This window comes from Corapipo altera, unplaced genomic scaffold, assembly GCF_003945725.1.
Source record: "Corapipo altera isolate COAL_440 unplaced genomic scaffold, ASM394572v1 48b, whole genome shotgun sequence".
NCBI classification, from domain to species: domain Eukaryota; kingdom Metazoa; phylum Chordata; class Aves; order Passeriformes; family Pipridae; genus Corapipo; species Corapipo altera.
Window position 1 is genome coordinate 1,552,087 of NW_020884884.1, and position 22,029 is coordinate 1,574,115.

General features: G+C 41.9%; 2 protein-coding genes across 4 annotated transcripts in view; one reads left to right on the top strand and one right to left on the bottom strand.

Annotated features, from left to right (window-relative positions):
• Positions 1–1,381: 1,381 nt before the first annotated feature.
• LOC113946278 (acrosin-like) lies at positions 1,382–3,842 on the bottom strand. The gene is made up of 5 exons (XM_027641347.1): positions 3,678–3,842; positions 3,176–3,397; positions 2,597–2,862; positions 2,187–2,332; positions 1,382–1,732 (listed from the first exon to the last, which is right to left on the bottom strand). The coding sequence occupies exons 1-5, from the start codon at positions 3,746–3,748 to the stop codon at positions 1,547–1,549; spliced, it is 891 nt and encodes a 296-aa protein (XP_027497148.1). The 5' UTR covers positions 3,749–3,842; the 3' UTR covers positions 1,382–1,546.
• A 2,284-nt stretch (positions 3,843–6,126) lies between these two features.
• The window catches only part of RAB3GAP2 (RAB3 GTPase activating non-catalytic protein subunit 2), a 45,681-nt gene continuing 29,778 nt past the window's right edge, over positions 6,127–22,029 (top strand). For 2 of the 3 annotated variants that reach the window (XM_027641334.1, XM_027641336.1), the window contains exons 1-4: positions 6,129–6,303; positions 16,022–16,089; positions 19,321–19,444; positions 20,524–20,605. In XM_027641334.1, the coding sequence (XP_027497135.1) occupies positions 6,195–6,303; positions 16,022–16,089; positions 19,321–19,444; positions 20,524–20,605 (383 nt within the window). In that variant the 5' untranslated portion in view covers positions 6,129–6,194. Of the gene's footprint in view, positions 6,304–16,021; positions 16,090–19,320; positions 19,445–20,523; positions 20,606–22,029 lie in introns of all 3 variants that reach the window. The other variant, XM_027641335.1, reaches the window with a different exon arrangement.

Here is a 22,029-nt window from a genome sequence, read left to right on the forward strand (position 1 = left end):
ATTTTGTGCAGATTTGGTGAAATTATTGGTAGTGGGTCAAGAACGGGTGCGCAGCCCGATCAGAGTAAGGCACAAATTGAGGAGCTGTGTAGGCCCCTGTAAGGTGCAAGGTGACTGGGCTCGAGTCTCTCCTATGACACAGAAGGGTTGTGGAGACCTGCATGGGGAGAGACTTGTGTCCCTCATGCTGAGGTCTCGAGCAGGGGTGTGGAGTCTCTGGTACAGTTCAAAGGGTTACTTCTAAAAAGAACCAAGCGGGGAATTTTTTGTTTCCCCTGCCTCTCTGTAAAACAAAGATGTCGAGCAGATGGAGGGGAAGGGGTAATTGACCCACACAAAAGAACTAACTAGCTGGCCTGCATTCCAAGGTGATGGCCCTCTCTAAGGCTGTGGGGAGGGGTGATGTGTTCACTTTTGCCTCAACTCAGGCAAGGTGTATGCTGGAAAGGCTCCGAGGTCGTTTTGTTCTCGACCTAGTCATCTAGCTGTTTTCTGGCCCCGGTTTGCCTGCACCATGTTCTGCCCCCAGCCCAGATCTGCTCAGATTTCATGGGAGAGGCTTGACCTATCTGCAGAGGAACTTTTTGGGAGGAGGTCACCCTTTCTCTCCTCCGCTCCCTTGTTTGGCAGCAGTTTGTGCCCACCAAAAGGGGGAAATCCCGGCCACAACCAGCAGCAGACAGCGTGAGTTTTTGTGGGAAGAAGCCCTTTTTTCCCCTTTTTCCCTTCGCCTTCTCGGTGGTGGGGGAAAAATCTCCACTTTTGGCTTCTCCTGCACACCGGGGCCTCATGTGGAGACCGCCAGAACCCAACAGCACCCCCCGTCAACCACCATCGAGCAACTGCAGGCTCTGCTCCTCCGGTGATCCAGCAGCACCCACTGCTGACCATGGTTAGAATTGCGCCAAAAAGCAGAAATGCACCGAACTGTTTCCTTATGAAGAGGATTTTTGGGTACAGGATTAGTGTTGGGTTTTTTTGTGTTCTTTTGTTGTTCTGCCAATACACATATATCCTTTAATAAAGAGCTGTTATTTTTTTCTTCTCCATACTTCCTCGACTGGAGCCTCTTAATTTTGGATTTACAATTGCTGAGAGAGAGGAGTTTGGTCTACCTCATAACTCATCTTTCATAGCAAAATAGTTCAGTCTCATTAAACTGAGACACTATCTCTGCTTGGTGTGCCAGATTCCTCCATCCCAATGTGGCTCAGAGCACTCTCCTCTCTGGCCATGCCCAGTTGCAGCCCTTGGGAGAAACCTGGTCCCTTTGTGCCCCAATGGTTCGCTTTGCAGGAATCAAGCATGGAAGTCTATCCCTTGCCCAGGACGTGGAATTGGAGCAAAAACATGGTTAACTGCGAACACAGGTAACTATTTCAACAACTAAGTCAACTTCACTGTTTGCCTGAAGGCAGAAGAAGGGTATGGGCAGGACAGAGCAGGCTTTTGACACTGAGGCTGCCTTGGGATCAGCAGGTATTGTCCCAGCAGGAAGCGGTTGTGGTGCGCTGCAGCCTGCACTGGATCCTGTCTGTCCTGCTGCTCAAGAAGCACCTCCATATGGGTTCAGGCCCAACTGGACCAGGATCCAGTCATAGAAATACTGAGTGGAGGTGTAGACTCCAGGCCGCCTTACTCTTGCACAGCCTCTTCCCCAGCTGGTCACTCCAACTATCCAGAAATAGTCAGCGATGCTGTCTTGGCACATGAGAGGACCACCGCTGTCCCCCTGCAGCAGAGCAGAGAGGATTAGGGTCATGTTGAGTGGCCCCGGTCAGTACTGGGGCTGTCTCCTTCTCTCTCATAGTCCCTGCCAGAGGTATATTCTCAGCAAAGCAAGGTGCTGGAGCATTCAGAACCTTGACTGTGAGTGGGTTGGGGTCCTGCAAGGTAGGGAGCTCTCACCTCTGCAGAGTGATTCTGGACGTGTGGAGGACAGAGGTTCCACCTGGACCTCTGGGCTGCCAAGAGTACTCAATGGACTTTCTGGGAAAATGGGAGCACTGAGCAAGGACCCATGGTTGGAGAATGGGAGGGCAACCCCAACAGCAGTGCTGTGGACATGGGGATGGGAGGGTGACTGACTGGCTGGGCAAGGCCCACCCGGGGCTGTGTTGGGGCAGTGCTGACCAGGCTGCCTGTGCTGCTGGGGGCAGAGAGGCTCATCACACACTCCTTCCTACCTGGCAGGTGTCAATTTTGCCCTGTGGATAACCAGCACACACATTATGGATGTGGATTTTCCCAGCGTACCATCGGCTGCTGTTGCAGAGCTTGAGATCGATGAGATGGACCTTGGCCTCCTGCAGGAGATCACTTGATTTTTGAGCTGTGAGCACAGAAAGGAATGAGCACTCAGCAGCTCCTTACCATTTCTCCTACCCTGCCTGGGGTTGCTCCCTGTCCCTAGAGCTTAGTTTTGCCTCAGGAGTCCTGTGTCCCTGTTGTGTGACTTGCAGGCCAGGCCCATTTGTCCAGAGGCATCTGCCCTGCCGCAGGACTCTGGCTTTGGCCTCTACTGCTGGGAAGCCCAACCTGTCTCCCCAGAGTGCTGAGACTGCCCTCAGGATATGAGTCCTTCTTGGGAACTCACCTCTTGCAGTGGTGGCACCCCAGCCAGCGACATAGCAGTTTTCCAGCTCTGACACTGGTTGCGTGGGGTCAGGCACACAGCCCATCTGAATGTAGCTGTTGCACTGGACAGGCTTGTTCAGTTCCAGCAAAGCGATGTCATTGCTCATGTGATCTCTATTATAAGATTCGTGAACCCGCAGCTGCTTAATCCGGCGCAATACTGCCCATCGTCCTGGCTTAGTCAGCTGGGTGGCCCCAATCACCAAGTACAACACGCTTATATTTCTGGAAGGTAGATGGAGAGAGAGGTGAGAGGGAGTAGATCCAAGTGCTGCAGCAGCCCAGCACTTGCCAGCCTTCAGTGCTGTGGAGGGTGGGACCACCTTAGTATGCCTTAGGCTGTGGGAATGGTGAGCTGGGGGCTGCTAGGAAGCAGTGGCACAAGACTAGCCTTCTCTTGAGCAGCATCTCAGCTGGGCTCTACAGAGCCCGAGCAATGGGCATACTGCAAGGAAAGGGGATGGGAGTAAGACGTGGTGCTGGTGACAGGACACCTGCTGGTGTTGTGGAGATATCCCCATTCCCTGCTCCTCCTTACCTGACATCGTCAAAGCAGTGGGCTGCTGTGAGGACCCACTCTGCGCTGATGAGGGACCCTCCGCACAGATGCCTTGTGCCTGGTATCCTGGGATGCTTGATGCTGACGAGCCAGGGCCAGGCCCCTTCCTTGGCACCTGTGCCACCCACGACACGTGTTTCTTCAAAATAATCAACCAAGTGCTCATAGTCATACACTGCCGGTCGGAGCCCACAGATTGCTCTGTAAGTAGAAAGTCATTACTGTCCTGCTCTGTGCTGCTGTTCAGGCTGAAGCTCAGCAATCTGCCCTCCCCACCAGCTGTTTCATGGACAGCAGGCTCGTGGAGCCCATGGGGTGTGTGTCTGTCAGTGTCAGCACCTGGGTGCTGGCATGGAACTGAGGCTCCCCCATGGCTTTTGGGAAGCTGTGGCATAGCCATGGGGTACAAGCGGGCCCAGCCCCCTCCAGGGACCCCCCTAAGCATCGCCCAAGCTCCCTTCCAGAGCCTGGGGCCACTTACCCACAATTTTCCCATGAGCTGTGCGCAAGCCTGAACATGGCCAGCAGGATGAGGAGGCAGAGCCAGTTCATGGCTGCCAGAGGCACGTGTCGGCTGCAAGAAGTGAGGGCTCCTTGCACCAGCACAGCCACAGCTGCAGTGCCTGCAGCAGCCGCGTTGCCCGTGAAGGCCTCGTCCCCAGGGCTGATGTCACAGCGTGGTGGGTTCTGTGTTTTGGGCACTGGGGCCTCTGGCGTGGGGATGGGGTCAGGAGCAACATAGAATGGTTTGGGCTGGGTAAGATCTTAAGGATCATCTACTTCTTACCCCCCACTTTCATGGGCAGGGACAGCCTGGACAATAGAGCAGCTTTCTCCAAGCCTGGCTCCAAGCCTGTCCTAGAAGCCTTCCAGGGAGAGGGCATCCATAGCTGCTCTGGGCAACTTGTGTCAGTGCCTCACCATCCTCACAGTCAAGAATTTCTTCCTACTATCTAATCTAAACCTACTAAACTTACTCGCTAAATTATTCATTGCCTTATTTTATGCTTTAATTGGTATCTTAGCAGTTTTGTAACTTGACTTCTTTGTGTACAGCAAACCAGGCAGGGATATGACAGTCTTACACTGTGCACTTGTCTCTAAAGAAGAAGATTTTCATAATGTGATGAAAGCTTCACTAAAGAATGATAAAACTCTGTTAATTCAATTACTTGCATATTCTTTATTTATTCACTTGAGATTACTAGTGACTGTGCATGTTACGGGTCTAAAATGGCATGAAATATGTTTTTCCTCACAGGCTTTACATGTTCAAATCTTCAGTGTCATTATCCATTCCTTATAACAGTGTCTCAACCTTTCCTACACCGTGACCTTGTTTTTGAATAACATAATTCCCATTGTTCCATAGCTTGTAATTTTATGCCCAATCAGAAAAACAGCATTCAGCAACTCTGTATTGAATAGCCACAGGATTATTCATCTGCTTAAATTCAAGTCTAACCTGTGTATTGCCTGAGAACCCAATCCAGCATGAAACTTCTTATTAAAAATCTGTTCAGTCTTAGAAGGTGTTTAAATGCCATCCAGAAGACCTAGACCACAAACCAAACTTGCAGAAGGACTTGAACCACTTGCTCAATCATTTCTGCTTTTAACTGCTCAAGACACACATTATTTTTTCCATCATCATCATCATCATCATAGCTAGGCTTCGCAAACAAAGATTTGGGAAGGACTCTACCCACATTTGCTAGAACTGCGCTGGTGGCTAAAGAGGCCAATGAGAGATAGACAAGTCCAGTTGCAAAAGGCACAGCAGAAGGACTCCTTGGATGGTATCCAAGGACACACATTGTTATCTATGAAATAAAAGACATCTGTGTGAAAACAAGAAACTGAATTTTTATATTTATAGATATATAATAAAAAAATACAGCAAAACCAAATACATATATATATATAAATATATATGAAATTTCATGGTCGACTAGGATCCATTTAAAAATTTGTCAAGTCTTGTGTACAGGGCAATTTGTGTTTCTTTGGAGGCCAGAAAACATTCCTTGGTGTTCTTCCCACACATGTTTTTTTTCCTCCTTGTCCTGAGGGAAGGTTTTTGAGGCTGAGGATTGGCTGTCAGCACTGTACTGATGTCACTCCACAGCAAATCTCACTCATCATAATCACTGCTGCCAGTCAGATGCCTCAGCATCCAGAGGAGGAATAGAAATTGGTTGGTAATAAAACCATAAAATCTCTTTGTATTTGCAAGAGCAATTAAGATTGAAAGAAACCCTGTTCTCACTACCCACTGGAGGTGTTACCTACTCTTCACAGTAACATAGGTGTTTGGGGCCCTGCTAGTTCACCATTAGGCCTGGATGGTGAAATCCGGCTGAGGGAGCTGGGATTGTTTACCCCGAAGAGGAGGAGGCTCAGGGGTGACCTTTTGCTCTCTACAAGTGCCCGAAGGGAGGGTGTAGCCAGGTGGGGGTCGGTCTCTTCTCCTAGGGAAGTAGCCACAGGATGAGAGGGTATAGCCTCAAGCTGTGCCAGAGGAGGTTTAGGTTGGACATTAGGAGGAATTCCTTCACAAGAAAGGGTCGATTAGACGTTGGGTTGAACTGCCCAGGGAGGTGCTGGAGTCACGTCCCTGGAGGTGCCTAAGGAAAGACTGGACGTGGCACTTGGTGCCGTGGTCTAGTTGACACGGCAATGTTGGGTCGGAGGTTAGCCTCGATGATCTCAGAGGTCTTTTCCAAGCTAACTGACTCCGTGAAACCCTATCACCGCTTCCCGTTAAACCCCACTGCACTCCCCTTTAAATCCCACAGCACCTCCCGGTAAATCCCGGTCCCGCCCCCGCCCCTCAGTGACCGCCCCCTTCGCCCCGCCCACAGCTGCCGGCGCCACGTGACAGCTCCCGGGGCGCATGCGCCTTGCGCGGGTCCGCGCCGGGCCGGAGGGAAGTGGTGGACGGTTTCCGGGTTGGGCGGTGGCACCGGGATCGGGATCGGGATCAGGATCAGGGATCATGTCCTGCACCCTCGTCCCCTTCGGCCACTTCCAGGACCTGGAGGCGGCCCGCGACTTCCTGTGCCCGCACCGCCGCCCGGGCAGCGCCGCGGCCGGCAGGGATAGCGGTGAGTGCGCCCCGAGGTGCGGGGCCGCGGGGGCCCGGCCCGGCGGGGCGCGAGTGGCGGGGCCGCCCCCGCGGGGCTCAGGACGGCGGGGCAGGCTCGGCCCTCCCGCGGGACTGGCCCCGCGCCGGCCGCGGCCGGGCGTGTCTGACGGCGAGGCCGGTGCCGTCTGCACCCCCTCGTCCCCGCTCTCTGAACACCCCGCCCGCTCCCGGGTGACCGCGGTAGCCCCGAGCGCTCGGGGTCGTTACCGTGGTAAAGGCCCTTAGAGGGTGGGTGTCCCGGCACAGCTGCCACATCTTCACCTGCAAGGTCAGGTTTTCCTGATGTCCAGAAGTTTCAGGTGTCAGTCCTTACCCTGTGGTGTGAAGTTCTCTGGCCAGTGACCCCGCGTGCCTCGAACTTCGAGGTGAAAGTTGCAGGTGTCTGAAGATGCTCTTAGTAAAGAATCACAGAGCCACACGTTGTGCATGCAAGGTTGTCTAATAATGTATAATACACTTAAAGTATACTAAAGGTTTAATTCTGCAGCTTAAATTTAAAGGGGTCAGATCTCTCAGCAACTACAGTCTGGAGCTGTGGACCAGGTCTCTCTTGTGTGAGGCTGAGCTGCCCAGCACAGAAGCTGTGTGTTCTTAGCAGATCCGTGCCCAGGATAGACAGCACAGGGAGTGGAAACAGTGTTTCTTATCTGTTGTTACTGCCATACTGCGTTAACTGTGTTAACTGCACATATATGTGTGTGTGTATGTATATATAAAAACTGTATATGCAAACTGTTTCTGGAAACAGTATGGAAAGAAAGTGTTTGAAACGGTTAATGAGGATGCTTGTAAAAGTCCTCACAGCTGTAAACAGCTTTGAGAGAAAGTAGCAAGGTACTTATATAAAAAGTTTAAAATGTCTATGGGGAAATTAAAAGAGGGGGAGATCATAGGATGGTTTGTGTTGGAAGTGACCTTTAATCTCGTCCAATCCCCCTGCCATGGGCAGGGATACCTTCCACTAGACCAGGCTGCTCAAAGCCCCATCCAAACTGGCCGTGAACACTTCCAGGGATGGGACATCCACAGCTTCTCTGGGCAACCTGTTCCAGTGCCTTATCTTCTTTGTTACAAAATTTCTTCCTCATATGCAATATAAATGCACTCTCTTCCAGTTTAATACTGTTGGACCCTGTCCTGTCAAAAAGATGATGGAACAACTGTAAAAAAAGTTTAAAAGGATACTACATGTTCAGCTACTTAATTTTGCCACTAAAACTTCTCTGTGCAAAAGTTTTGGTAGGAAACAGTTTTCTGCTGTTACTTGTGCTTGTTCATTGACTGTGATACTTCTCTGAAAAATCCATGCAGGTTCCATATGGCTTTTCTTTTAGTGTCTGTATCTAAAGGAGGGATTCTGGAACTGGGAGGCTCTTGTTAGTGTCTTGAATTCTGAAGATAAAAGCAAAGGATTGTTGTGGGTTTGTGTTTCTAAAAGCATGTGCTGAAAGAAATTAAAAGATATCTCTCATATTTGGTGGTACGTGTGAAAGACGTTTTTATAAAATGTCTTTTGGATACTTTTGTTGGATTGGATTTGTCAAATGGCAGCTGGAAAAGGGGAAAATATTTAGTATGTTGTAAAACTGCCTGAGCTGGCAGAAGCAGTGATAGAAGCAAAGATGCATGTTCCAAAATGTGCTATTCTGATATTTTAATGGGTGGGCTATATTCTGGACTATTTTTATATTTGCTCATTCAGTAATTGAGGCAGAGTGTCAGAAGTGAGTGTTCTTCAAAATACTGCTCATTTAGATTCATTGACATTTTTTGGATTTGTGCCTGGGATTTTTTGATACCACAGCTGTTTTCATGGTTTAGGATAAATGAGCATAAATACCAGCAAGCGAGAGTTCCCGAAGTGGCTTAGACACAGGATTATAACTTAGTAATTTTGAAGCAGAAATTCTTATTGCATTCGTCTGTGACAGGGAGAAGTGCTGCTACAACTTGCAGAGGTATCTTAACTTAGAAGTAAATAAATTGTGGAGGTATCCTAAGTTAGAAAAAGCTGGGTTGGGCTGTGTGGAACTGGAGATTGTTTTCCCATTAGGCTCATTCCTTCAGTTCTGCTTTGCTGCTGCTTTGTGTCCCAGCCCGGTGAGCAGCTGAGCTAAAGGGCTGCTTTGTAACTCGGGCTGAGATGGGAGGGTCTGGATCCTGCAGTTACTGCCTGTCTGGTGGTCTTGCACCCTCAGTTCTTGCTCTGATTAGAAATACTTAATTCAGTTTTTCATTCTCTCTTTCTTTACCTTTCCCCCCACCCCCAATCTGTTCATTTTTCTTAGTAAGCAAGTGTCTAGTTGCATGGCAGTCCAAAATTGCTCCCTTTTCTCCTGGATGATTGTTGTGTACCTTAACTCTTCTATTGTTCACAAGGAAGGGCTCTTTGCTGTAAATAAAGTTTGAACGAGGTAGTGTGAGAACATGTGACAAATCTCTGCTTCTCATGTTGTGCACCAAGGAAAGAAAAAAATTTTGTCCAAGCAAATTCTTCATGGTTTTGTTTGTGGTTTTTAAGTGCATATTGCACTTCTGTGGCAGAAAGAACTAAGGCAAATATTTTTAACTAAGCAAGATATAAATAAATGGTTTTTAGTAGGGAATGCTTCAGTTAAAACTGTTCCATTGACAGAACATACTGTTTTAAAACAGTAGTTTAATAAAGTTGCATGTTTAAAAACTTGAATTTTCATCTCCTTTTGTATTTTTACTCTCTAGGAGGAAAACCTAAAAAGTAGTTTGTTTTTACTGATAAGTTCAACAAAGAAAATATGTTCATTTTCTATGAAATACAACTTTTGTCCTAAACTGTGTTTATTTGCACATAACCAATTATATAAATATCAGTAAACAGATGTCAAAGTTATAAATTTTTTTTTTTATTATTTTAATCTGGAGGACTAGCACTTTTTATTTACTTTCTTTTTTCTTTTTACACTGCCTTTGTATGGAAACTCTTGCTGGTATTTGAAAGTTGTAGTTAAAGGAAAAATGCTGACTGCCTTAAGGAAATAAATGTTTATTAAATATTTTTGTGTAACAAAACGCATTTCAGTTAACACTTTTTTTTCTGGAGTCGTAACTAAATTGTTTAGGTGTTTAGTAGAACTTTCAAACGCCCCTGTCAGGTTTTGAATAAGAAATGCTTTTGAAAAGGTGCCTCTGGAATCTTCAGTATGTGGAGTTTAGGGTTTTTACTGGGAACTGAAGGCCTTGTCTTTTTTGTTTTCTTAGTTATAGATCAAAGAAGTTTTTTATGCTGTTTTAACTTCGGCCGTTTTTTCATTCTAACAGAACTAACCACAATATTTTCTGTGAGTGTATTTGCTACAAAAAAAAATATTAACCTGATTAAAGTAAAAGCATTTTTGCAGTAACATTTTAAATAAAGAGAACTTGCTTGCTTCTGAAAATGGAAGCAGTATCCACTTCTAAACCAAATTAAATTTAATCAAATTTTTAACTTAGATGTCTTTAATATGAATAAAAAAAGCTGTACCTTCTCACCTAGTTGTATTTAACATAGCAGCATAATTCATTTATTTATAAGTTAATCTAGGTTGTCAATTTCAAATATAATTTGAAAAGGCTAAATAAAGTGCTGCATATATTAAAAATCCGGATGTAGGTAACTAAAAAACAAATCTGTATTTCTATTCTAAGGGAACTTGAGGGTTTTTTTTCCCTTGCTTTGAACAGGTAAACATTAAAACACATTCAACAGGAGAAAAAGATAATGGAAAGCATCCTATCAACCGCAACTTCACTGAATCTTTTCCTGTAGCCACACAGTTTCTCTAGTTTGTGTAAAGGATATACTTGTCTGGTAAACTGGGGAGGAAAATAAAAGGTGCCCTCCTCCTTTGAACCTTGTGTAAAGTCGGTTCTGCAGGTGCCTGTTCCTTGCTCGGTCAGTAAACACTGGAAGGAAGGGTTCATGTGCTTCTGATTCAATCATGTGTTAAGATTGTTAGTCATGCAATGCTGAAATAACCTGAGAAATGTTTTTAGGCTGCTTGAGGTGACCATTCATGTACAATAAAAAAAGTGGCTGTATTCTGCTTCACAGCACATATTAGAATAACAGGTGCTGGGGTGGATCTTACCTCACATGGCTTAAATAAATAAACCCAGTAATATAGAATAAATTGGTTAAAGGTGCTTCATATGGGTTTGCCATATCTTTATTCTCTAGAAAAAAAAAATTGCTTTGAATGCTTTTTCGTATTTTAGTGAACAGCACTAAAAAAGCATGAGAATTTAAGATTTTTGAAAAAGTAAATGCTGCTAATAAGGCACAAATCCTCTGTGGATCCTGAGCCTAGTGGTACCTAAGTGGCTTTGAAAACTGCTGCTTAAATGTGCAAATACTGGGAGTAGGAAGTATTTGCATCATATTTAATTTGACAGCTTGCTGTGTTGAAGATGTTTTGGGATGCCTGTTGGCTAGATCAGAAAACAGCTGTAACAGTTAACTCCATTATACAGCTATCTGTAATAAGGCATACACGTGAACAAAAAAATCCATCTTATTTGCAGGATGTAATAGAGCTTTGCAGGCATAACAATTTTAGCATTTAGAAATGAATGGATATTTAACTGAAAAGAGCAGAAGACAGAGCAATAAAGACAGATAACATTTTCTATAATCTTTATAAATTGAGGAATTTAACTGCAATTTATTTAGAGTGATGTGTGTCTCTGTTCCTTCAGTAGACTCTCAGCTTGAACTGTGTTTTGGAACATTTGATAGGCTTGATGACAGCAACTCAGTGACACAGCCAGGTAGGACTGCTGCTAGATATGATTTGGAGGTGTTAAGGCAAACCAAAAAAAAAAAATCAATACTTTCTTGATGTTTTTAGTTCCCAGGTGTTTTTATCTCCCATTACCTAAATGAAATTAATAAGGAAAAAAGCCAGCAAAACCAAACTTGACCTTGGGGATTCCTAAACAATGATACCTGTATCTATGATAGCGACTCTGTGCTTATTCAGGGGAAGAAAAAAATTGACCCCCTGATTTGGGGGGTTGCTCAGAGTTATGAGGCGTCACTTTGCTGCTTCTTTTTATGGTAGAAATGATGACTTAAGCCTGTCAGAGAAACTCTTTTCCAAAATCCTGCCCTGTTATGTTGACACCATCGTGCTCCTCAGCCCAGTTCCTCTAAACAGTGTGTTTGGAGTTGTGCTTGTACACTTGGCCTTATCTGGATCAGCTAATTTAATTCAGAAATATGGAAGGCCAGGCTTTTTATTTCTGAGTTGCCAACGAGGTTACAAAGAACAAATTACATTACAAAGTCAAATTCTAGATTGCATTTAGCAACAGAGTTGTTCTTAACTGTTTCTGTATCAATCTTATTGAATTTGGTATATTCTCATATTAGACTGTTGTGACAAGATCTTTTCTGTTGCCTCATTAATCAGATCCTCCCTCTCCAGATGGTATTATGTACATTTAAGATTCCTTTCTTTCAGTTTTCACGTAAAATATCATAAAAATACTCACTCTGCCTGACCACCTTAAAGAGGAAAAAATGCTCAAGTGGTTCTTTTTGAGATTAGAGAGCTAACTTAGTTTGAGTGGTTTGGGGTTTTTTTTCCACATGTGAATGTCTGAAGTGATAAGAGAAAACAAATGTAATACTAGTCTCAAAAGAGGCAAAATAGCCTGATATATATTTGTCAGTCCCCATGCTGGAGGAGGTTTGGGAATGAACAGCAAGAAGATTCTAAACTATTTCTAAAATTCCTTGGCCTGAAAAGAAAAAAACCTGTTTCTATTTCTTCATTAATTATGCAATGCAACAGTATCGGAATTGTAGTAAATGTACATAGAACAAAAAAATCTGCAACTCTTGCACTTAAGCAATCTTTTCTTGAGCTATTACCTATTGGTTTTTTATGTTCTTAAAGCATGGATGGGAAACAAACTGGAAGATCATAAATCCAACAAACTACACACTTTTAATTGCATGTGTCCAAGCACGCCCTCTGATAACCTGCTCTGTAGAGCTGGAACATAGATGTGAGGGCAGGAGGAAAAGGCTTCTGCTGCCTGCCCCAGATCCCTTCTTGGTCTGGAAGGGAGGATAGTGGCAATTTTCTGTGCTCAAATATATATTCTGTAATCTGGGGAGACAATATTAGACTGAGTAAAATTATCTTTCATCTTGAGTTTGACCTGTAAAATGCCAGTTAGACCTCGTTGGTCTAGATCTGTTGCTATTGTTTCTCTCTCCTCTGTCCTTGTCTTTTAAGCAAAACATGCCTATCAGTAGAAATTGTTCTTGTGGGTATTAAGTTTATGATAAACATGCTTGAAATGCATTTTCTTCTGGATTAACATCAGTGTTGCACATGTGCAGTGTGTAAACCGACTGTGAAGTTTCAAATGTGCTGATGGAGTTTTAATGCTGTATGCTTTAAAGGATTAAGTGGTTCTTGTAGACCAAATAGAATGGACTTTTATTTTTACAATCTCTGCAGTAAAACAAAATCTGGAATATTGCTGCTGCTTTATCCCAGTAGGGAGAACTGTTTATAAGACATCTGCTACTAGTAAGAGGTAAAGATGAAATGGAAATACAGATTTGTGCAGGAAAGTTTAATTTTTCTAATTTTTTTTTTTTTTCCCAGTGCGGAACTGGAAAAATGGTCATGTTGCAAGTGAATAATTGTTTAGGGCTTGTTTAGGTGTTGATTTCTAGATAATGTGTTACATTCCACAACTGCCAGTTCAGATCTGTAGTGTTACTAAAGGAAATGGTGGGTTATTTCTTAATCTTCATTGTATCAGAACTTGGACCCCGTCCCATCTCTCACTTGACTGACCTTATCAATCGCTGGTGGATGGGAAAGTCTCTGCAAGCTGACAGTGTCCATGGAATATTTTGTAATTCACTGGCACAGGTGAATAACTGTGTGCTTTGAGTTCCTGTATGACAGTGTGTCCTCTGTGCCTGTCTGTCCATTGTTCCAGAGATGGTTGTCTATTGTTTAATACCTTGCTTCAGTAGCCATTGCGTAGGTGAAGTATCTAAATAACATGAGTAAGAAATCAATTGCAATTTCATTTCCTCTTAAAAAAAAAAAAAGAAACAATATATGGAAAGAATGGATGCAAAGACTTGAGAAATACATATGAAAGTGCATGCAGGGGCAATCTGTATGATGTGGAGGATGGACACGAAGGAGGAAACTTGTAATCCCTGGTAAGCTGCAGGAGGTGCTGGCTTTACAGAGCAGGTCACAGCTCCAAAAGATCTCTGCAGTTTTGTCAGTAGAATGGTGACTCACCATTACATAATTTTTCCATCTTTTTTGGCTGACTTAGTATCACCTAAGGAAGATGGCAACAACCATGAGAGTGCAGCTGTTCTCAAAGAGGCAGCCAGAGTTCTCGCAGATGAAGTTTGCTGTTGAGGGTGTTCAGTCTCAGAACTGAAGGGGCTGATGTTTCTTGGGAATGTTGGTCTGCTCTGTGCCATAGGGCCAGCGTTGGTGCTCTGACTGTGTTCCTTGGATATGGTTGTGTTTCTCTCTGGACTGTGGCACGCTGACAGATTTCTTTCCCTCGTGAGTTTTATAGGAAGGAGATTTTGTTGCCTTCTGAGATAATAAAATGCAAACACTAGTAGAGTTTTATTAGGTATCTTAAAACTAAACATTGAAGTTAGCTACTGTTTTCTTCTTGTGGTTTATGTTCAACAGTATCTGCCATAATTCTCATTTGTATGTTTATATTTTTACACTGGAAAATTTTCAACCTCAAGTACGGGATGAGACCGTGACCCTTGGAAGCTTGTTGCTTATATAGCTACGCCTGAAATAACCATGCTGTTATATCTGTATTGATGATGATGCAGTAAAACTGTCTGACTCATCCATTTTGTAAATGATACAGACCTTTTAATTTTACAAAGATTATTCATGGAGTGGGCATTTTGTCTTCTGCAGTCTTGTGAAATACTGTCTTGCTGTTCTCAACAGCACTGATAGAAAGTTTGTTTCTTAAGCTAAAATATTTTTTTCAAAGGTTTTTTCAAAGATTTTTGTCTTCATTAGTCATACAAAAGTTTTAAAATCTGCCTATAAAAGACAGAAACCAGATTTCTGTTTCATTCTACTGTACACTGTTTTGTTTTTCCTTGCTTGGTGGTAAAGGAACTAGAGTTTTTAAACCAAATAAGATTGGAGTGACCTTGATGCAAGCCTTTTTGTCTGTACTGTTTGACCATCCAAAATGGTAAAATCTTGCTTGCTTAAAACTAAATTTAAACTAATTTGAGACAGATTTAAACTTCTTAAGGTCAAATTAGCCATGACAACAGTTGATGGAAAAACTTGAAAGAAATCCTTGGAAAACTCTTGAAGTCTTCTTGGTGTTCCTGCTTCCATAGTGCATGCTGGATGGAAGTCAGTCTGTGGCCTTTCTACTTGACTACAGTGAAGCTTGTTGCATTATTGAGGGTCCCAATAATGGTGGTGTTTGAGAATTGTATGTCTACTACTACTAAATGCCAGTGGCTGTTAAATTCACATCAAGTTCTGTATTTTTAGGTGAAAAAATTTCAGATTTTTTATAAGGCTTCTACATTCACTCTTGCAAGACAACTGAGAAGTTGGCCTGTCTCTGTGAATCTCTTTTCTCAGGTGTTTGAGGTATTTTGTAAGGTTGTCATTTCTGAGGTTTCTGAATGACATAATTGAAACTGAGTAATTTTCCTCTGTGTTGTCTTGCTAAGACTTGAATAGCCAAGGACCTTGTGCTTGTTTTGTCCTCAGAGGCCATACCTTGAGTTTTTGCTTTGCTTTGGTGGTAGGATCTGCATTATTCTGGGCTCAGATGTTTTGTGGTCACGGATGAATTTCTGTGTACAATCATTCCCTTGTAAAATGAACTTATGTTGCTGTTGGCTGGTCCTGTAATTGACTTAAACCAAATGAAAATCCACATTATGAAAAGGAAAGTACTGTACTTAAGTATAGATATACTATCTCTCATGAAATGGTACATTTGTGGTTCTTGAAGTGCGTTACAGGTTCTCTTAGTAAAGCATCTGGGGGCATATACATAAACTTCTGAGGGGTTGGAGGAAGCCTCTTGTCCCTTCTCCCTTTGTAGCTGCCCAATATGTACAAATGGACTCTTCTTGTCTTTGGAGTAGTAGAAATTAGATAAATCAAGCTAAAGCTTAGATTTTTCAGTGAGGCTTTAGGTCTCTGTACCTGCTGGAGAGGGTTTTTGCCAAGTGAACACTTAGGCTTCCCCTTTGCCCTCACTCTTCGCTTCAGCTTACAACATAAAACTACAAATAGATCTTGGGTCTCTTGAAATGTCTGAAAATTGAGAAAACACAAATTTAATGGAATAATTTTTTTAGTAAAGTGCAGAAAGGCCCTGTTGAAGGATCAGTGATGTGTTGTCCCAAGCACTGTTTGCTGTAAGTGTCAGAAATGGAAGTAAATAAAATACAGAGAAATAAGACAGCCCTTTGTACCACTTCAGGATTCTTTTTGTAGGACTCATTTAGTATCTGCTATAAACAGAGTTATAATGCATTGGTGGGGGAAGAAAAATGACCACCAGCAATCATCTTAATTGTGATTTGTTTTGTTTTGTTCTTTACCTATGCTGTATGCATGTTACAAGTCTTTTTTCCCTTAAAGCAGGCAAATCAACAAGCTGGGAAGATGGTGGCTGGGGAGCCTGGGATGAAGCAGAGTTACAAGAACCTGTAAGTTCATCTAAATGAGTTTTCATTGCTAACTTGCCTATTCTAGAAAATGTTCCACAGTTTGTGTGTGATTTTTTTTTTTCTCCTATATAGCTATCACCTAGGCAAGAAGCACCTCGACCTGTGTTTTAAGTGTGACTGCTTTTTTGTCCCTTGCTCCTGTAATTGTTTCTAAATATAGCTTGGATATTACCTATTGTGATATTCTTGTGTTCTGTAGGCTTTTTTCTCGGTAGAGTATACACACATCTTTCTGTGCTGCTGCAGCTGGGGGCATCTCTTTTGTCCTATAGCCAGAGACAGTAGGGCATGGCAGTGAAGTTGTAATAATCTCTCATGAATTAATAAAAATCAAAAGCTACTCAATCAGGAACTGCTGGCACAGACATATTCCTAAAGATCGTGTAATACTCTTTTTATGTTGTCATATGTGGATGGTGTCACAGGAGGGATTAAGCTACATATGTGGAACAGCATAGTTGCTCTTTAAAGGGGGAAAACATTCTTCTACCTAACTAGTTCAGCTAAGAGCAGCTTGGCTAGTCTGTGAGTTGTTTGTAAGACTGAGACTTCTAGCTACCAGCTGACTTGAGATGTTGAAGAAGCTGTCTTTGTAGAAATCCTTTGCAGCTGAATGAGTCATCTCAACAGAATTGTTTGATTAAATCCCTCTAAGAGCTCATGGGGTAGACTGAGGAATCCAGACCTCACTGTGCTAACAAAATGCTCTTATCTGCTGTCATCATGTCAGTGGGCAGGAATTAGGCCTAAGGAGTTGGGCAGTATCCTTGTGACTGCTTATTTCAGCAGGGAAACAGATATTTCAGCTGAGGTGACAAGTTGAAATGAGCATGGTGTCCCTCAGGGATGAATCGCTGACACTGATGTCAGGAATGACAGGAGTATAAAAAGTTTTAAATAGGATTGGTACTCAACTCCTCTACAGTTGCCATGAAATGAGTGTGTTTCTCAGGCCACATCTTTGTTAGATGTGCTGTAATGTGTATAACTCTCTGAATGAGGAGAACAAATGCTTGTTTTTTCTGCTTCATGTTGTAATTTGATAGAAGCAGCAGGTGCTGCTAAATTGAAATCATTTAAATTTCTGCTCTTTAATTGTCACAGTCTTCCAAAAGGTAGTTCACACCCTTCTTGCTAAACACTGCATCCTCTGCTTACGTGTTTTTCTCTAAAGTCACTAGTGATTCCAGGTCAAACTGTTCAGAAGGAGTTTGCTGTCATACACAACAAACAGGTTGTTCTGGGTAGAAGCATATAAATACGTGAGTCTCTATGTCTGAACACACAGAAAAATGACTGGGTGAGTCTAGCACAGAGTTGAGAATTATTAGTATAATGTAACAATGAATTCCCTTGTTAAGGCCTTTAACTCTTAATTTGTATTATAGTTGGGAAAAAAAGTAATTGTTTCTTGGAATTGCTTGTCCCCTGACAAGTATCTCTTTCATGGAACATAACGTCTTAGAAGGTATTGAAAGTGGAAAAAAGTTTTGGTTTTTTTCCATAAGGTGTTCTTTTGTGGAACTGATTTGCTGTGTTGTACAAATGATGATGTTGATGTCTTTTCTTCAATGCTGATTTTAATCATTCTGTCTTTCACCTTTAAGTAATTTGTTTTGACAAGTTCAGTGCTTTTCTTGTTCTAACCCTCAGCTTATTTTTGTCACTAATATGAGGTGGCCATGTTTTATGTCTTTAGATTTCAACTTCTTTATGTTTACAGATAACTTTAAATTTTCTGTCTGAAATACAATATTAAATCCTTTAAATCTTTCAACAAACCTTTCATTTCTGTTTCTTTTTCCTCGGTTTGAAAATCATACCATTAAAAATTAGTACAAGGCTTTTCTTTGGCTTTTGCTTGTGTGTTTTTGCACATAATGCATTTATCTCTGTCAGGAGGAGTTAAAGTTGTCATGAGTATCTCAGACAACTTCACTGCCTTTTTGTAAAGTCTTGAAAAATGCCAGTAAATAGGGAGTAATTGTTGCTATAGAACTTGACATCCGTCAGCAGACAAAAATGACATGAAAATGGGTTCTCCTCTTGCACAAATTGAGAGTTTGAACAAAGGTAGTTAGCAGAATGTTTGAAGTGTGCTAATGTAGACTTTATGATGCATATACAGGGTATTGCTCTGTGCAGAGTGACCATTTTTATGGTACAACCTTATGAAAGGAACTAAATACAATGAATAGCTGATTAAGAGCACGATATGCAAATTATTCTTACTGTTTGGTGTTCATTTTTCTGCTGGGAGTGAATTTGTATGTTTTCAAGCAGGTGCAACTTTATTATAAGAGAATAAACAGTACAGATCAGAAAATGATTGCACTGAAGTTGTTAGGGTTTTTATTTGTGCACAGCTGCTTTGAAATACAAGAGGATGGAGTAATGTTTTGGAGAGAGAGAAGGATTTAGGATTGAATGTGTGGCTGTGGAAATGGAGTGTGTGGACAAGGGAAAGTGTGTTGCTGTAAGAGGATGGATCTAAGGATCAACTCTGAGACCTTGTAGCACTTCACTCAAAACCTGTTACTGCCTGCCTTTGAACTGTGGTTAGCAGGAGCTACTATGTTACACGAGCAAATATTTGGCTTGTTGCTCCCAGGAAAAAAGATGCAATTTTTTTGCTTTTATACATGACAATGGTATCTAAGTTTTTACTTACTCATCATTATAGCATTAAAACTTGGCACCACTTCATTGGGATTTGTTTCACTGAAGTTACTTTGTGGAAAGGCACCTGATACCTGTTGCATGTTACCATGAGGCCTTAGTGTGAATACCAGCTTAATTACCTTCTTCCTATGTGCATGTGTTTACTTAATGCTGGTCAGTGTGTGGGGTTGGATAAATTGTTCATTTTGAGTATGGATTGTAATGAGAATAACTCAAGAGATTCTCTCCAGTCTTTAATCAATAACTGTAAAACTTTAGATCTCGTTCTCCTAGTGTCTCTTCGAAAGAAGATTTTGAGGCGTAGAGCTAGTGATGAATACTTCTTTGTTTTCTGTTTTGTAAACACACAGAATTACTGCAGGATTGATGCTTTTCTCATGACTTCATGCAAGGTGGAGTTGTGTGATGTGATAAATAATAGTCCATTTAGTGCTGCTATGGAGGGCAAGCCAAATTGTTGTCATGAGTCTTGAAAGTTCTTTTGTGTTTAAAAATTATTGCATACATTGACTAAAGCTTTACCTGTAGGAAGAAGAGGAATCTAATTCCAAGAACCAGAGAAATTACTGGCTTCAGGACTGTGTGTTGTCCTTGTCACCAACAAATGACCTGATGGTAATAGCTAATGAACAGAAAGCAGTCTTTCTAGTGCGTAAGTATACCTGCTGCTAACTATGTGTTCTAGTACACTTTATAGGAACCAGGGCAAGATTTGTTTCCCCCACCCCCATCTGCTTATGATCAAGTCATGACTTCAAGAATTTTGGAGTGTTTTATAGTGCACACCGTGCATTTTCTAGGTATTGCTTGGCAAGTAAGTTGATTTGGTTTTGCCTCTCAGGTATATTTTGACCAAGAACTTTTCTATCATGTATAATTCATTTGCACTATAACTACCCAGTTGTTTGAGATGTTTAAAGATATTGACATTAATTTTACTCGATAAGCAAAACAAAACTTCTGTGTTAGTTTTAGCCATTAAGACTTGACCTTATTTTAATTTTCCCTTGGAAAACATGACCCACCTGAGCCAGTGTCACTTGGAGGAGGGAATATTACTGTGAATTGCTTTTGAGATTTCCACCTTTGATAGAAAATTCTTCTCCATGTCGAACAATGAGTGGCTTTATACTTTACTCCAAAGTAGGGCTCTGGGAACTTTTAAAGATACCTCCAGCTGCTGTTTACATATGTGCTATTACCTGGGGTGCTGGTGCTATTAACAACTGCATTTGGTGGCACGTGAGCATGATGAAGAGAAACCTCCTGGTAAGGGGAATATTAAACCAAAAAACTGGCTGCTGAAGCTCAGAGTTGCACAGTTGGGCAAATTGCATGGAGTTGTCGTGCTGCGTTGTCATTCCCTACAAAGTTGTTTGTTCCAAGCCAGATGTAGACTAGTTGCTAATTTGTCACCAAAAATGAAAAGATAGCGGTGCTACTTATAACGTTCTTATTGCATCAGGCACAAAGAAGTGATTTAACTCACTTTGCTGGAGGACTGCCTCTGCTGAACTGCACGGTGGCAGCTGTACCACACAGTGGCAGAAGTGTCCCCGTGTGTCAGGTTCTTTAGAAAAGTCATTAAGAATGTCTCGTTGCTTTTATGATTTTCAGGGTCTGTAATTGGTACTTAATCTAAGTGTGGTAGGATGTATTGTACAGAAGAGAAGGATTGTGAGATGCAAAACATTACAGTTTTATGGATGGTGTCTTTATTCTTAATGGCAGCTAAATGGAAGCACAGTGACAAGGGGAAAGAGGAAATGCAATATGCTGTTGGCTGGAGTGGCTCTCTGAATGTTGAAGAAGGGTAGGTGTTGAGATGCAGCTGTGATTAAAATGATCTTTTCATGTTTAGTAATTAGTAAAATGCTTTGTACTTGTGCTTTTTTTTCCTTTTTTTTTTTTTTTTGTCTGAGTGCGTTTGTGGTCTTATGTATTTTATTGTTGGAAACCGACATAAAGTAACCTGGGTGATCAGAAACACTGTGTGCAAAGGTCACTCATGCATTGTGTGATGTCTCAGGACAGGTTCATACAAATTAGAAGAAACGTTCTCTGTGCAGATCAGTGTATTTGTGTATACTTTAGGCATTTTAATAAATCTGGGTTATCATGCTTTCTGTAAGTTCTTGTCCTAGTAGGAGAAAAAAAGAGTATCCTTTTTGAAAAATCTACTTTTATAGTAGAGAAGAAATTTTGTTGGGGGCGTTGCAAATAGGGATGTATGAAGTTGTTTTAGAAATACTTCTCTTCATTTTCAAAACTTCAAGGAATTTTAAAGTCATCTCTCTGATCAAGAAATGGGTTTGGGCTGTAAGTCATTGGAAAATTTGCTTTGATCATGTGTTTGGTATTTATACAATATTTTTGCTCAGTCTCTCTTCAAACAACCAGAAAGACCCATACTTGAATCTCCATATGGAAGAAGATTTTGCACTTTGTTATTAAGTTTGCAGCCTTGAGTTGCTGTTTGCCTTTGAATGTGCTCCCTATTGGCTTCAACCCTCTGTTGACTTAATCAGCTTCTCTCCAATCTGTAAAAATCATAACCCTTTTATAAAACTGCTGCTGCTACACATTTGAACTGTTATGTATGTGCATCTTTGAATTTGTGGGTTTTCTCCTCCATGCTACCACTGCAATTACCCTGACATCTTTTGTTAAAAAAAAAAAAAAAGAAAAGAAAAGAAATTCTGTTTGAGAGTTTGTTTCTCACTGCTGTTACAGCCCTGAGGGATGCTTCCATTCAGAACAGATAGCTCTCTATAGATAAATGCAGTTATATTCACTACATTTTGATTTATTTTTATTTATTATTCTGTGGAAGTGTAAATATGTCAATTACTGTCAGATTGTCAGAAGACTTGACTTTTTTTGGGTAATTTTGTTGTTTGTTTTTTTTTCTTTCCTTAAAGTTGCCTACCATGTTCTGTGGTGGCTAAGCTTTGCTATTGGTAGATGAGATTTCACCAATATAAATAATGTTGCTTTGAGGATGTAATAGAATTGCATCTCAAACTTGCATTTAGAAAGCTTTCTCTAATTGTCTAGCCTGCTTATCCTTGGGGATTGGAGGTGACCTGAAATGCAAATAATAAACAGTAATGTGGGCATTTATGCTTTAAGTGCTGTTTGGGGTGTCATCTTGAATGTATATGTTGTTTCATAAAACCTTTGTACTGCTTCTGTTTCCCCAGACAGTGTAAAACTTTATACCATGGTAACAAGTAA